Source organism: Bufo gargarizans, chromosome 11 (genome assembly GCF_014858855.1).
Source record: "Bufo gargarizans isolate SCDJY-AF-19 chromosome 11, ASM1485885v1, whole genome shotgun sequence".
Taxonomy (NCBI): domain Eukaryota; kingdom Metazoa; phylum Chordata; class Amphibia; order Anura; family Bufonidae; genus Bufo; species Bufo gargarizans.
The window spans coordinates 39244231-39260944 of NC_058090.1; the positions used below are offsets into that span (position 1 = coordinate 39244231).

The 16714-nt window shown below is 44.0% G+C and overlaps 1 protein-coding gene across 1 annotated transcript in view; it reads right to left on the reverse strand.

Annotated features, from left to right (window-relative positions):
* Window positions 1-9120: 9120 nt before the first annotated feature.
* LTK (leukocyte receptor tyrosine kinase) overlaps window positions 9121-16714 on the reverse strand; it is a 163553-nt gene continuing 155959 nt past the window's right edge. The window contains exons 24-29 of the mRNA XM_044272073.1: window positions 16459-16556; window positions 14758-14850; window positions 14057-14158; window positions 13803-13937; window positions 12859-12949; window positions 9121-11126 (exon numbers count right to left, since the gene is read on the reverse strand). Coding sequence (XP_044128008.1) covers window positions 10746-11126; window positions 12859-12949; window positions 13803-13937; window positions 14057-14158; window positions 14758-14850; window positions 16459-16556 — 900 coding nt within the window. The 3' untranslated portion in view covers window positions 9121-10745. The remainder of the gene's footprint in view (window positions 11127-12858; window positions 12950-13802; window positions 13938-14056; window positions 14159-14757; window positions 14851-16458; window positions 16557-16714) is intronic.

Consider the following 16714-nt stretch of genomic DNA (forward strand, 5'->3'; position numbering starts at 1 on the left):
GGCCCAGTCTTGACGTTTCAGCTTGTGTGTCTTGTTCAGTGGTGGTCGTCTTTCAGCCTTTCTTACCTTGGCCATGTCTCTGAGTATTGCACACCTTGTGCTTTTGGGCCCTCCAGTGATGTTGCAGCTCTGAAATATGGCCAAACTGGTGGCAAGTGGCATCTTGGCAGCTGCACGCTTGACTTTTCTCAGTTCATGGGCAGTTATTTTGCGCCTTGGTTTTTCCACACGCTTCTTGCGACCCTGTTGACTATTTTGAATGAAACGCTTGATTGTTCGATGATCACGCTTCAGAAGCTTTGCAATTTTAAGAGTGCTGCATCCCTCTGCAAGATATCTCACTATTTTTGACTTTTCTGAGCCTGTCAAGTCCTTCTTTTGACCCATTTTGCCAAAGGAAAGGAAGTTGCCTAATAATGATGCACACCTGATATAGGGTGTTGATGTCATTAGACCACACCCCTTCTCATTACAGAGATGCACATCACCTAATATGCTTAATTGGTAGTAGGCTTTCGAGCCTATACAGCTTGGAGTAAGACAACATGCATAAAGAGGATGATGTGGTCAAAATACTCATTTGCCTAATAATTCTGCACTCCCTGTATAACGCTTGAATTTCACACGTGCAGATGCAGCAAGGGCTGTAAAATTGTGTATTTTTCCCAAAAAGGGTGTTTTTTAAAACCCAGAAAATTTATAGCTTAAAATGCACATTGACTAATGCGGCAGAGGCCCCAGATGGAAGGTATTGCCAAAAATGGGTGTTTTTTTCAAAGCCAGAAAATTATTGAAGTATTTCAAGCTTGTTTTTAACAATCGCAGATGCAGCAAAGGCTGCAATATTAGGTATTTTGACCAAAAAGGGTGTTTTTTTTTTACTAACCGAGTATGACAGCATTATATAACGCTTGAATTTCACACGTGCAGATGCAGCAAGGGCTGTAAAATTTTATATTTTGCCTAAAAAGGGTGTTTTTTAAACCCAATAAATTATAGCTGTTTTTCTAGCTTAAATTGCACACTGACTAATGCTCCAAAGGCACCAGATGTAGGATATTGCCAAAAAAGGGTGTGTTTTTTTTTTTAAAACCAGATTATTATTGCAGTATTTCAAGCTTGGATTTAAATGTCACAAAAGCACATATGCAGTGCTGGTGCACTGAGCTTGCAAAAAAATGGCGGCCGCCGCCAACCTAACAGTGGGATAAAAGTTATTTTTCTCTGTCACTGGGCTCAGGTCAGGGTAAAAAGATTTGTGCACTGCACCCACACAACAAAATCTATGTAGATCGCTGAGTTCAATTGGAGTTCTGATTAAAGATTCTGTCCTATTCTCTCCCTCACAGCAGCAGCATCCTATCCCTACACTGATCAGAGCAGAGTGACGTGCGGCGCTACGTGACTCCAGCTTATATAGAGGCTGGGTCACAAGCTGCACTGGCCAATCACAGCCATGCCATTAGTAGGCATAGCTGTGATGGCTTCTAAGGGCACACAGTTAATTGTTGATTGGCTGCTCTGCAGCCTTTCAAAAAGCGCCAAGGAATCGGCGAACACCGAACCCGAACTTTTACAGAAATGTTCGGGTCCGGGGGCCAAAAATCCTAAAGTTCGGTACGAACACGAACTTTACAGTTCAGGTTCGCTCAACCCTAGCCTTGTTCACATAAGAATATGGAGTGTGGCTATTGTGTGTTTCATTTTTCTGCATAACTACCCACCAAATAAAAGTAATAATCCTGTAACCAGGACAGCCCGTACTTTACTGTTCCCTTGATCTATAGCTGATAACCTAGATTTCCAAATAAAGGGTAGGCATAGCCACGATTTGTCTATTTTCACAGACATTCAATGCACCTAAAGGGAATAAGAGACAACTTTGCAAATAGTCTTCATTAAAAACCTCCTACCATTTTGTGCATGTGCAGTGTCCCACGGCCACTGCACTGGTCCACCGCTAAAGGGCCTCCAAATGTGCTCTATTGTGTTTATACGTTTTCCACTGTAATATGCTTCCCCATTTGCCGGGCCCCTTACAATATATTCACCTGGCTCCCCGCTCCGCTCCTGGTCCCTGAACTGCCGTTGTTGCTTCTCCCTGTACTCTGATGAAAACATCCGGTGTCAGGGGGAGCAGCCAATGGCAGGCGGTAACAGGAACGAGCCTCCTTAGTGTCACCTGCAATGTTTTCATCCATGCATGGGGAGAAGCAGGACCAGTGCAGGGAGCCAGGTAAGTACATTGCGTGTGAGGGGCCCGGGCATATTGGGGGGGCTGGGGGCATTTTGTAGTCTTAGATAACCCCTGAAATGCTCCCCCTATTGCCCGGGCCCCTCACACGCAATGTACTTACCTGGCTCCCCAACATCTGCGCCGCTCCTGGTCCCCCCACGGTCACTGCTTCTTCCTGTGCACGGATAAAAACATTGGGGGGGGGGGGGGGGTGGGCAACCAATGGCAGGTGGGGACGGGGGGCAGGTCCCCGTCTGCTATTGCCTCCCCCCGACTCGGGGTGTTTTCATCTGTACACGGGGAAACGCAGCGGCGGTGTGGGGAGCCAGGTATATACATTGTGAGGGGCCCGGGCATATGTGCATATGGGGGAGCATCTCAGGGGTTGAATAACCCCTTTAATTGTTAACAGGCTGTAGCAACTAATTGCTATGTGAGGTTGTGCTACCCTCCTCATGTGAGGAGTTAGTCAACGTCTAGACAGTGAAGTGGAAGGAGTGAAGACACGGCTCTGAATAGTGAACCTTCCAGGGAGGAGAAAAAGTTAAAGATGTGATGAGAAGAAAGCAAAACATATATTTGTGCATGCTGGCTGCGAACTTCTGTAGGTGTGTGTGTGTGAACAGTTCCCTATGACTCTGTGTTTGTTCATGTAAGAGTTAATGTTTCCTGGTCTGTGTGTCTGAACATCAGGTGGTCTGGTGTCTTAAAGGGGTTGCCAAGTTATATTTATTGATGACCTATCCTCAGGATAGGTCATCAATATCAGATCGGCGGGAGTTCGACACCCGGCACCCCCGCCGATCAGCTGTTTGAAGAGAAGGCACGCGCCGTGCCAGCTCTGCCTCCTCTTCATTGTTTACCTTCTAGCCGTTGCATCTGCAGTGGTGAGCAAATGTAATTACACCCAAGCCGTCCCATTCATGGTCAGGATCGCTCCTATTCTGCCTATGAACTTCATGTTTCCTGTGTGTATTCTGATCCACGTGGGTTCTGGTTTATGCTTTCATCCTAATTGTGTCTGGTCTGGTCTTGTATTCCTATTTCATGTCTGTTTTGTATGCAAGGGTTACTGCTGTGTGAACAGTTTCCTGCAGTTCTTACTGCAGGTGCTTGTATTTTATCACTGCTCTTAGTCAGCATAGGGACTGTCAACCAGTTGGGGGCTTTTTTTTTTAGGACAGATCATCCAAGTAGGCAGGAACACAGGTTGGGTGAAGATTGGGTCTGCACTGTTCCCTACCGGTATGTCCTTTTTGATTCTGTTCCTGGTTGTCTTGTAACCATCATTGAATATACCGGCCATGTTGCCTAGTCTGTCTGAGTCTACGTGTTATACCGTCAGTGGTTCCAGTAACCCCTGAATGTGACAATTTGAAAAGCATTCCAGCACTGAGGTGTGTGTAGGTCTGTGGATATAAACTGGAAGGACTTTATAAGCCCTACAGCATATTTGTTAAGGAGAATTATGTCTTATTATGCCTGGACATACTTTACAAGCATACTGTGGAAGTTGCTATAAGATCCACCTTCCGCTGAGGACATTGCGGACCTATGAAAAATTCGGCCATTGGTGGCCTCTCTGTGGTTGCCTAGTGCAGGGCTTGACAAATTTCCTTCTAGGAGCCAGCTAAAAAAGTTAGGAGCTGTTTTTTTTTTTCCCCTTTTTTTATAAAACCTTATTTTCAGCGACAAAAATAACACCTCTAAGGGTACTTTCACACTTGCGTTTTTTTCTTTTCCGGCATAGAGTTCCGTCACAGGGGTTCTATACCGGAAAAGAACTGATCAGGCATATCCCCATGCATTCTGAATGGAGAGTAATCCGTTCAGGATGCATCAGGATGTCTTCAGTTCAGTCGTTTTGACTGATCAGGCAAAAGATAGTAGGAGGAGACTGCCCTTGTTCTCTTGGGCGTCTCCTTCTCCTAGGCTGTAGCGCTGGCCAATCGCAGCGCAGAGCTCACAGCCTGTGAGAAAAAAAACATGGGAGAAGAAGACGCCCAGGAGAGCAAGGGCAGTCTCCTCCTACTATAACCAAGTCCCCGAAGATACCGGAGGACATAACAGGAGAACGGAGCGGCGCCCAGGGATAATAGTAAGTACAGTGAGATCCCTGGACGCCGCTGTACAGATCATGACAGTTCAGAATTTTTTGCCAGATGAAAGGTCCTCTTTAACGCTCCAGTGGCTGCGCCCGGCTGCTAGTGTGCTGGGCCTATTTTTAAGCAGGGGCAAATACCCAGCCTAGGATTTGTCGAGCCCTGGCCTAGTGAAAGAGAAGTGTTGCACCCCTATTTCTGGATGCTTATGCTAAGGTCAGCCAGAGAGGAAAATTTGCTTTAAAGAGACATATTGGCCTGATAACTATTGCAGCCATGTAACCTGTGAGACCTATGGAAATTGCACTTGTGTAAAAACTGCCAGCCCATGCACACTGAGAACTGTAACTAATGTCCCTGAACTTATCAGTAAAGTACTGTTGCCTCATCATTGCCTTTACTGCTTCTAAGGACCCTGCTTTACACCTTACAACTAATCATCACCAAGGGTACCCTAAACCAAAATCGGGCAGGAGAACCCCCAAGACCAGGGTGTGCCCTGAAAGGAAGAAAGGTGTGTCCTACCAATGACTGTGTGAGATTGAGAAACAGCTCTCATTGTTTGAACACTGTTTATATGTGGATTAAGTTAACAAGACTGCTATTCTGCTGTTTGGCCACAAGATGCCCCTGTTTCCTGCACATAGCTAACAGACTGCTCAGATTTCAATATGCATGAGAGGTGGGGGTTAACAAGCTGAAGAAGGAGCACGAAGTCGCCATCTTGTAAGGACACAGAGAGAGGAGTGGATCACTTCATATCAAGGCGTGGGATCAAGATTTTGCGACCATAGTTACAGCCAAGTAAAGCTGATCACTGTTTAAGACCTAGATGCTGCCCAGGAGACAGAGGACTTTTGCCAGAAGTGCTGATGAGAGCTGAGGAACAGATTAGCGGATGTTCAGTTTAGATTCATCAGTGGAGGCAAAGCAGACCCGGGTCGGTAAGACAGATCGTGCATGCACCTCAATATAGTGTTGGCGCCTAAAATACTAGAGACTGAGATCAGACCTGCAGTTAGTTAGTTAGGATCGCTGTGTGTGGCAGGCTACAAAGATTGCTGATTATTCATCACAAGGAATTACCAGTTAAAGTTGTAGTTCGCTCCGGAGATCAGAACGGGCTTTACCATAACTCCAGTTAGCCCAGCGTGTTTATCAGGAGCAATACTAGGCACGTGCCACAGTAGCATTTATGGGAAGGGGGGGAAACTACTGTATAGTCCGGTAAGATTGTAGGCTGTTGTGTTGCACCGCAGGCTAGCCCCCAAACATTTGTTCTTGTTCTTCTTATGGTAATGATAGGTACGGCGAGGCAGCATTGGCTCTGCCCACAGTAGGTAAATTATTTCAAGTGTTTTCCAGCATCCATCGGAGGGCGCTGTGCTGTGCAACACAAGGGTCTCTGCCTTCGGGCTGAGAGTATATAATCTCCTTTTATGTTTCCAGTATTTGGGGTTGTGTTTGATATAACGTTATAGTAAAACGTTTTTTTTACAAAAGCTGGTGTCGGAGTGGCTTTCCTCGTTCATGACTTCGCTGTATCCTGGGGAGCCCACCCCGGTACATGGCTTACAACTGCATGACCAAGGGTGGCGTCAGATTGAGTACCAACTACAATCACCATTCTTGCTACTATCACTCCTATCCACTCTGTCTCTCCTGGGCTCTCTGCACGTGCAGCTATTATGCAATTTTTTTTTGTCTGGTAACCGACAACAAACAAACCCTCTGAAGTCTGATCCTCCAGTCATACTCCTTTACATCTACAGGAAAGTAGATAGATAGGAGTGTGACTACAGAATGAAATGAATTAGGTTTTGTTGTCTGTTACCATGGTGACATAGATCTGCTCAGGAGCTGAATGCACAAAAATGATGTATTTTGTTTTTAAATGAAGAGCATTTGTAAAGTTGCTTCATTATTTGTATTCTAGATGTATAGATGGTTGTGAACATGAAAATAACCATTAAAGGGGTTGTCCAGCTTTGGCAGCCCAAACCCACATTGCGCCGGACCTGCGTAGGGAAGCATACTTACCTACTCCCTACCACTTGCTTCCTGCTCCGATCCACCACTGCTGTCTTGGAGCTCTGTCCTCACTTGTCAACCTCTGGAGTGGATGGGGTCACATATGCCAAACTGTCCTCTCCGGAAGTTGACAAGCGGGGACCGGAGCACTGAGACCACTGTATGGATCGAAGGAGCTGGAACCGAGTGACAGGGAGCAGGTAAGTGTGCTTCTGGGAAGTGGAGGAAGGGGAGTGGACAGAAAAGCTGGCAAAGCTAGACAATTCCTTTAAGGCACACTATACCACATTACCATTGATTTCTATGAGGCGGCCACATTAATTTCCTGTTTGAAATCGCTGGAACCATTCAAAACATGAATTAAAGAGATTTGAAAGATAATCTCATCCAAAATATATAATTCATGTGTGTTTTATGTCATGTTCATACTTATCTTACCTGTGTAGTCATCAGGATTTTTCAAAAATCCATGAGGGAAACCTCATAATAATAGTCTACGTACATAAAGGGAACCTGTCACCATAAAAAGGCAATGTAAGCTATGGACAAAAAGAGGAAAGCTTCAGCTTCCAAAAATATTGCAACAGCCTTTATTGTTCAATGCAAATAAAATACAGTGTGAACACAACATCTACTAGTTTCAGGTCCAACAGTGATGACCCTTACTCATGAAACTGCACTTGCGCTCCTCTTTTTTTCCTGCATTTGGATTTGTGCTGTGTTCCCAGCACTGCACGTGCTTTTATTTCAATTTACTCAGGTGAGCTCAGCTACTTATTTTCTCTCTTGTGTTTGTATGCTACTGTTATGCTACAGGAGTAGCTGAGCAGATTGGTATAAAGTTTTATGAGAAAAGATTCAGTAAAACTTGTATTTTTTACATTTAAATTCCTGCTCGTTCTGGGCTTTGAAGTCCAGGAGGAGGTCCCATCAGTGATTGACAGCCTTCCCTCTATGAGGATGAGGTCCCATCAGTGATTGACAGCCTTCCCTCTATGAGGAGGCGGTCCTATCGGTGACTGACAGCCTTCCCTCTATGAGGAGGAGGTCCTATCAGTAACTGACAGCCTTCCCTCTATGAGGAGGAGGTCCTATCAGTAACTGACAGCCTTCCCTCTATGAGGAGGAGGTCCTATCAGTGACTGACAGCCTTTCCTCTATGAGGAGGAGGTCCTATCAGTGACTGACAACCTTTCCTCTATGAGGAGGAGGTCCTATCAGTGATTGACAGCCTTCCCTCTATGAGGAGGAGGTCCTATCAGTGACTGACAGCCTTCCCTCTATGAGGAGGAGGTCCTATCAGTGACTGACAGCCTTCCCTCTATGAGGAGGAGGTCCTATCAGTAACTGACAGCCTTCCCTCTATGAGGAGGAGGTCCTATCGGTGATTGATAGCCTTCCTTCTATGACTGTGTATACAGAGAGAGCTGTAGTAGGTCTGTGCCCACAAACAGAATGGGTCCACTTGAATGGATCCACAATCCGTAAGATACAGTGCAGAACGGAGGCACGGATCGGAAACACCACAGAGTGCTTCTGTGAGTTTTCTGTCCGTGCCTCTGCACTGCAAAAAAGTAGTGCATGCATTACTTTTTTGCTGTGCAGACGGCGGGCACACGGTCGGTGCCCTTGAGAATTGTGGTCCGCAGCATGGGCACCGTTTGGTTGTGTGCATGAGGCCTAGGGTTCAACTATGTCCATGGATTTCAATAGACATCATCTTTATATATCCGTAAAACACCCAAAAGTTGCATGTAAACAGTGCCCATCACTCCCATAGCAGCGCCGCTAGGAACTCCACCTATTTGGTGAATAGGGGTCCCCTTAGTTATATACTGCAAGAAGAAGCTGCATCTAGATAGAAATGGAATGAGAGGCGGCCGTGCATGCATGTGGTTCTTCCTATTGAAGCTTATGTGTGTTACAGAAAGAGGCAAGCAGATTGTCTGTTTTTGAAACTACCATTTGAGGAGGCCCCCTGCTTTCCCACTTGATGGGGTCCCAGAGGTGGAATTTCAACCTATCAGACGTTTATTGCATATCTGCATGAGATGCCATAAATGTTTAAAGCGTAATTTAGTTTTCAAAAATCAATTTCCATAATGGCTGTTCTTCTTTGTACAATTATAACTGTGATGGTACAGTTATGTTTTGGGCTTCACTAACTTTTTTTAACCATATTATTCTCTATTTCAGCTGCACAGCCAGGTGCATTTCACTAAGAAGCAGGGGATATAATGCTGTGACATCCTTTCCCTTACTTCCCACTATGTTTTTAACAGAAAACTAGGGAGAGCTCTCACACACACACACGACTTCTATAATCTTCAAAAGTTGTATAGAAGCAGTTTCTCTTTCAGACTCAGGATCTCAGCTAGCGCTGACATGCTCCCACTTCCTCTCAGCCGTCTTTTATGTCTCAGTTAGTAGGGATGGATCTTGCCTGACAACAGGCAGTGGACTGCATCTTAGGAGGAAGTGCGATCCCTAGTGGCCATGACTTTACAGCTTTTTTTCAGGTGGATGCAGGCAGATTTTTTAAATGAAGTGATTTCAAAATATTTTATTTACACCATTCTTAATTAAATGGAATGAAATTGTGTGAAAGTACAGTGACACTTTAAGCTGAGAAAACCTATCAAGGACCTTTTCCCCCAACAGAGACTGGCACCTTATGATTTTAAATAAAACCACATTGATCCAAATGTAAAGATATATAACTTTATTGTATTCTTTGCTACAATAGTTCATCCTATCTGTGATCCTCAGTCTATTTCATAGCTATGTGCCTTGTGTTGCTCATCATGGAGGCAGCCATTGTGTGGCTCCCTAGTATCTACCAACCTTAGCTTGTAGAATGAACATTAGTATAACCTATAAAACAGCCAAGTCTCATGTTTGTAGACGCCATTTAACCTGCAAAGCCTATACCCTGACAAAACTAGAGCAGCAAAAATATTGACATCTATGAAGAGAGAACATAGCATGGATTTCCCCAATCTGCTCTCATTCCCACCAAATTCACTGAGCTCAAAGGAAATACATATGGCAGCTCCAGTATAAAAAGTAGTCCTTCCCGGCTAGTATGGCAGTGATGGGATGAGAGTACAAGCAGAGAAGAGTTTAATTAAGTTATTTTAAAAAATAGCTTTGCCTCTATAAGCGGCAGTGTGGTTGTCGGAGCATTACATAACTGAAGCCCTTTGTCAGAACTTGCATTGACTCCAGAGGTATCATGCTAAATGTTCCTATAAGGATAAAACATTCCTCTACTGCTGTGCAGGTGCAGAGATAATTTGACTCGAAGTGCCTTGCATATCTTACAATGTCTGAAGGTTTGGGCTGCTTTGTCCCATGGGGTGTGTAGTGTCTCTGATCTGACATATACTGTATCCTCGTTCCTGGGAAGCCATTGTTGAATAAGGAATTCAGACTCCATTTCATGACACTGAATGTATGTCCTATACTTGTGTCCTTAGTAGTTAAACATTCTTATGTGTCCTGGGTGACAACAAAATGGCCACCATAAGGGCTCCATTAGGAATTTTCACATAGCTTCCCTAGACTGAATAGCAAATCTGCCTAGTTATGTATGGTTACATCCCGGTCCTGGCCAACATGAGGTAAATTCCATTAAGAACTCTTCTAAAGTCGAGTGACAACCCCCTGTATGGGCTGCAATGGCAGCAATATTGGTTGTCACCTATCTTATCCAGAAATTATTATAACTGAGAAGTAACTTGGCAGAAGAGAACAACCCAAGGACTTATAGTTACTGCTGAGATTTCTGAATTTTTAGACAGAAATGTTTGTTGCATGGAAGAAAAGTGCTTGAATCGAAATCTGATTTGTGTTCTACCAGGTATCAACCACTTTTACCACAACTTGTAACCCAATTTTCAAATGTGTTGTTAATCCAATGTTGATTTAGTGATGGGTTTTGAGAATGTTGGTCTTGTGTGAGTGTGAAGCTCTAAAGTCCTATACATCAACCACAAATAGATATAAGGATAAGAAATTGTTCAATTTCACCAGCAGTTTCTGTACAATCAAACCATTCAAATCCCCCCCAAAAAATAGGGATAAAAAAATATATACAATATGACTAAGAAGTGCGCTCCAGGTCCAGTCTACTGGCCTACCCTAAAGCCTTCACAACTCTCTTGTACTCTACAAATATAATTCACAGTCTTTACTGGGAATGTCTGAGGTTTCTTTCTGTCCATTCAACATACGTGAAAGTGATTTGAGGGTGCAATGAGTTTTCTTTGGAAATGCTGAAAATTTTGGCTTGTGGAGACAAAAGTTCCTACAGTCCCACAGTTCAAACCTGAGTCTTCACATCCCAGCAGGTAAACTAGGGTGTTAAAAGCAAGTCAACAGGTGCTTTCCATTACCCAGGAACCATAAGTTGGGTTCCAAAGATTTTTAGATTTGTTCTTTAGTTTGTGGGACATTTGGGGTTTTGTCTCTGTTGTTACGTTTGGTTGGACCCATGAACCTTCTGGGGTTTCTGCAACACACTGTGCGCTTGGTGGTGTGATGTTCCTGCCCACTAGGTTTTCAACCAGTAACTCCTGAGGAAAATCCCCCAATTTGTTTTCCATGGTCTGTGTGTCCAACAAAGGAGGAAGAGACGTGTTGCCCACCAGTGGCATCATCTCACTACAGCTGCTTGGTCGCATTATTGTACTTCCTTCATCTTCTGGAGGTGGACCGCTTTCTACAGGGAGCTCAGTATTAATGACATCAGGATCCTGAAACAAGGGTACACAGGTGATTATATTTTAGATTCCAACCCAGAAAATATAACTGCCCAAGAGATTACATAGACACATAAGGCTACTTTCACACTGGCGTTTTGGTTTCCGTTTGTGAGATCCGTTCAGGGCTCTCACAGGCGGTCCAAAACGGATCAGTTTTGCCCTAATGCATTCTGAATGGAAAAGGATCCGCTCAGAATGCATCAGTTTGCCCCCGTTCCTTCTCCATTCCGCTTTGGAGGCGGACTTGCAATGGTGTTTAAGACGGATCCGTCTTGGCTATGTTAAAGAAACATAGAAACATAGAATGTGTTGGCAGATAAGAATCATTTGGCCCATCTAGTCTGCCCAATAGCCCATCTAGTCTGCCCAGATAATACAAATGGATCTGTTCTAAACGAATGCAGACGGTTGTATTATCTGAACGGATCAGTCTGTGCAGATCCATGATGGATCCGCACCAAACGCGAGTGTGAAAGTAGTCTAATCTGGTAGAAGTGTAAAATATCTTCAAAGTGGTGGCTGGAGGACTCCTAGCGATATGCCCCATTGTCTGAGATGAGACGATCCCTTTAAGGGTAGGTTCTTTATAGATTATGCTGCAAATTTTCCATCCAGATTTACGAACCAGAAAATCCACAGCCTACTATAGTAGCAGAAAAGTGGATGAGACTTTAATAAATCTGCAGGGAAAAAAAAATTATCAATGCAGAAATTGACATGTGGTATGTATTTTAAATCTGCAGCATCTCATGAATGTTAATGATGTCTGCATATTTTCAACGTGGATTTCATAATTTGCAATGCATAAGGTGAAATCTGTGACAAAATTCCCATGCAGATTTTGCCATGGATCTGCTGCAAAGTCCGCAACAGAATTTGTGGAATCTGCGACTTTTCCCTGCTCACGCCAGATCTAAAAAAGTGGGCATGGCGTGGGCGGGCCGGCAGGCCCATCTCATTCATCATTTTCTACTGTTTTAGGCGTAGAAAAAGGTCTATATTTAAGCCAGGTAGGAAGCTGGCTTGCATTTATACCGGCGCTGGATATGCCAAAGTTATGTAGAGGCCGGCGCCTCTTCATAACTCCGACGGGTCCACCGCCAGATATAGGGGTTATTAGGACTGGTGTCAAACACCGGTCTTAATAAATTATCCTCTTATTCCCTATTAACAGGGAATTTCCTGGTAACGGACTCTCTTTAAAGGAGTTTTCTGTATAGGCCATCAGTATCTGATTAATGGTGGTCAGACACCCAGGACCACACCAATCAGCTGTTTGAGAAGGCACCAGTAGCGTACCTGCCTTCTCTCTGCTCACCAAGCACAGCGTCATACATTGTATAGCGGCTGTGCTTGGTGTAGAAGCTCAGCCCTATTCACTTTCGCCTAGGCCATGTGACTGATGTATGGTGGACATCACATGGCCTAGGCACAGCTGCGAGAAGGCTGCAGTGCTACTGCGAGTGCCACTGCCTTCTCAAACAGCTGATCAGCAGGGTCCCGGGTGTTGGACCCCCACTGATCGGATGAAAAATCTCGGAAAACCCCTTTAAATATGAAAGCTGGAATCTGATTGGTCACCGTGGGCACTTTTACACTTTTGCTTTGCACCCGTTTCTTGTCCTTCATGCGTCTATGAGTGGATGTTAAGCTTAAGCTTTTTCTTTTCCTCAAACACATGGCGGAGCTCTTTTTCTGGCAGAGTGGCTGCTTGATGGCATACCTGCGTGCAGTAGATTATTCTCTCCAGGATGGTTGAGAAGTTGGGCCGGTGATCCGGTGTGTGCTGCCAGCACTGTGTCATTATTCGATAGCTGAAATAAGAAGCAAATACAGTAAATGTGCACAAATCAAGCAAATTCTGGTTCTATATATTTTGTTATTTACAACAGCAAGGTGTATGTGCCGTAAATGGTGCTGGTATTCATCTCATTTTAAGCAAATTGGATTAAATGCAGTCTGAAAAAATGCTTGTACATGACTTGATCATCTCCCGCCTAGACTACTGTAACATCCTCCTCTGTGACCTTCCATCTAGCACTCACACCCCTCCAATCTATCCTCTGCCGCAGTACTAATCCACCTCTTTCTCCCCCCCCCCCCCCCACTCTCTGCCAATGCCTTCACTGGCTCCGCAATGCCCAGAGAATCCAGCATAAAACATTAACTATGACTTACAAGGCCATCTACAACGTGTCCCCTCCATATATCTGTGACCTGATCTCCCGGTACCTTCCCACACGAAATCTCACATTTTCACAAGACCTCCTTCTCTACTCTCCTTTTATCTGCTCTTCCCAAAATTTCCTCTAAGATTTCTCCCGTGCATCCCCCATACTCTGGAAATCTCTACCCCAACATATCAGACTCGCCTACAGTAGAAACCTTCAAAAGAAACCTAAAAAAAAAAAACAGTCTCTTCAGACAAGCCTACAACCTACGGTAACAATATTCATCTGTTTTTAATGGCCTTTAAAAACCTGTGCAAAATGGATGCAAAAGGACCATTAAAAATGGAGAGATGGCCAGAAAATGGATGCAAAACGGCCACGAAAAAATGTTTTTCTATTTTTTATTTTTTTTTAACTGTCTTGTGAATACAGCCTTGGATAACATTACATCATTTAGGCATATGGAAAAGGGGTACAATTTACATATTGAACTCACACTGGTCCAGGACAGTTTTTTGGGGGATCCATGCGTCCACCACTTGTCACAAACTCCAGTACCTCTTGGTTAGTTTTACATGGGTATGGCATGTAACCTAATGAGAAGATCTCCCAAAGCAACACGCCAAATGACCTATGGAGATATAGAATGACGTAAAAGTCCTAAGTCCTAGAATAACTATTTGTATAGTTTTAAACGTTCCTGTCATTGTAATTGTATGAAATGTATCCTCAAAATGTCTGTTATTTTACCATGCATCAGTCTTGGAAGTGAAGATCCCCTCTAGGAAGGCCTCGGGGGGCATCCACTTTACAGGTAACATGGCTCTCCCTCCTTTACGGTAATAGCTAGATCTGAAAAATAGCATAAAATATGTAGCAAGTAAATAAGAACATCTGCATCAAGTAGGGTCAGACTGGGTGGGGTTCCTTGGCCCACCAGAGGAAATTATTCTCGGGGTCCAACCTCCATATCATTATTTAAAGTCTATAAGGTTTTGATTCAAAGAAATAGACCGTAGTGGTAATTTATTGTCTTCAGGGTCAGCTCCAAATGTTTTCTTTTCTCTGGACCTTTGGGGCCCACTGTGGTATCAGAGGTTAGGTCTACCAGAGGATCCTGTGGTACTTTGGTGGGCTGGTCCAATGCGGGCAAGAAAACCCAGATACTGTACCAGTATAAACCAGTAAAGATAAAATTATTAATGAGGATAAAAACCATCACAGCATCAAGTGGAGAGATCTACCAGATGATCAGTTTCTGAAGACATATTGCTTATTCGCTTGTACCAACAGTGCTATATATATTGCACCTCTGTTAGGTCTCCTATGCTCCTCTGTCTGATGGCAGCAGAAAGAGGTGGAGACACTAAGTTTGAGTATATATATAGCTTGTTATGACGGGATTGTCAATTACCACAAGTTATATACAATTAAAATATTGTGGGACTTACCGGTAAATGTCTCGAGCCATTCCAAAGTCACCTATTTTCGCTACACGCCCAGTACCGGAGAAGGTCAAAAGACAATTTCTGGCTGCAATATCCCTAATGGAAAAAGTTTCTAATATAGATAAAAAAGTTCCATATTGTACTCGGTTATTAGGTCTTCCCTACATTTCCAATTTATGTTAAAAGTAGGGTCAGAATGGACAATGGCCTCCCTTCCTGCTTGATCTAGGGGCCTCAAACACTCCTGTGTGACCAAAAGTCCTGACCTATCCTAGATTTCTTCCTGACTATTTACTAATCTTAAAGGGGTTATCCCACAATTAATATAAAAATGAAAATCCAATATCATCTAGTACATGACAATCTCTTTTCAAGAAACTTACAACCAGCCCTGTACCTCTAGAGATCTCCCCATTCATTGCACTGCTAGATTTATTTCATGCTGGCAGCTTAGGGGGATGCACTTTCTCAGGGGGTGTGTCTTTTCTACAGCAGCTGAAGGATGGAACTGAGCATGTGCGACCACCTCAGTGAGCAGGACAGAGAAATTAGAAAAATTAGTATAGCCAGAGAATAATAAATTATATGTAATTGCATAATTACATGCAATTATAAAAGTATTCAGATCCAGGTGCTGGTTTGAAAAATGCTGAATATATGGGACAACCCCTTTAAGCGACCTGTTCACAGATCTAGAACCAGGGAGGACATCTCCAATTACAGAAAGATAGCGGGCAGAGTGGCATGATGGCTGCAGGTTTTGGTAGTGCATTTTAGCACCGTATATTACGGCACTGTACAGATTTGATATGTAGGTGCTGTATGATGGTATTATATTGTCACTGTATAGCAGTGTTAAGGTGTATGGTGTTATCGCTGTCTAGCTCTTTGGCTGTTGTATGGTCATTGTATGGCACTAAAGGGTCTAGCTGTAGGGGGTGTAAAAGTAGCTCTTGCAACCAGGCACTGGTGCCTGAAGGGGTCCAAACGCCCCTCTACCACATAAGCAGACACCGGCATTATAAATGGTACACGGTAGATAGCTTTGGTTACGCCTACACTGTATGAAGGCACTGTTCTGAGTTAGGCCTCGTGCACACGACCATTGTTCTGGTCCGCATCCAAGCTGCAGTTTTTGCAGCCTGCATGCGGACCCATTCACTTCAATGGGGCCGCAAAAGATGCGGATAGCACTCCGTGTGCTGTCCGCATTCGTTGCTCCGTTCCATGGTCCGCAAAAAAATATATATAACCTGTCCTATTCTTGTCCATTTTGCGGATAAGAATAGGCAGTTATAGCAATGGCTGTCCGTGCCGTTCTGCGAATTGCGGAACGCACGCGAACGCCTTCCGTGTTTTGCGGACTGCAAAACACACAACGGTCGTGTGCTTGAGACCTTAAGCCTTATTCACACATCAGTGTTTTGGTCAGAGATTTCCATCAGTGATTGTGAGCCAAAACCAGGATTGGAGCCCCCACAGACATAAGGTAAGGGAAAGATCTGCAGCTGCTCTGTATTTAAAGCCGCACCTGGTTTTGGCTCAAAATCACTGATGGAAATCGCTGACTGTGTGAATAAGGCCTTAAAAGTAAAGCAAAGAAGGAGCCTCCACGTGCCTCGATTGGGCAATGATCTGTATTCTATGTTATTACGGTAAATGTTTGCCACATTATAATGCCCTCTTGTTCTGCTCACTGTGTACCTGTGAATGAAATGGTTCTCCTCTAGGTACTTGCATCCACAGGCAATATCTCTGGCCATATTCAGCAGGTCTATCATTGCTAAGGAGGAGGGTTGATTCTGAAAAGAGCCAAAGAAACTGAGGAAATCACAATCCATTTTACTTGACGTGACATTAACAAAATACATTACATGCTCCTTTCTCCTCAGGTGTATTTACATGAGTCTTTTTCTTTTTTTTTGCCGCAATTTTCATGAAGAAAATAATAACTAGTGTT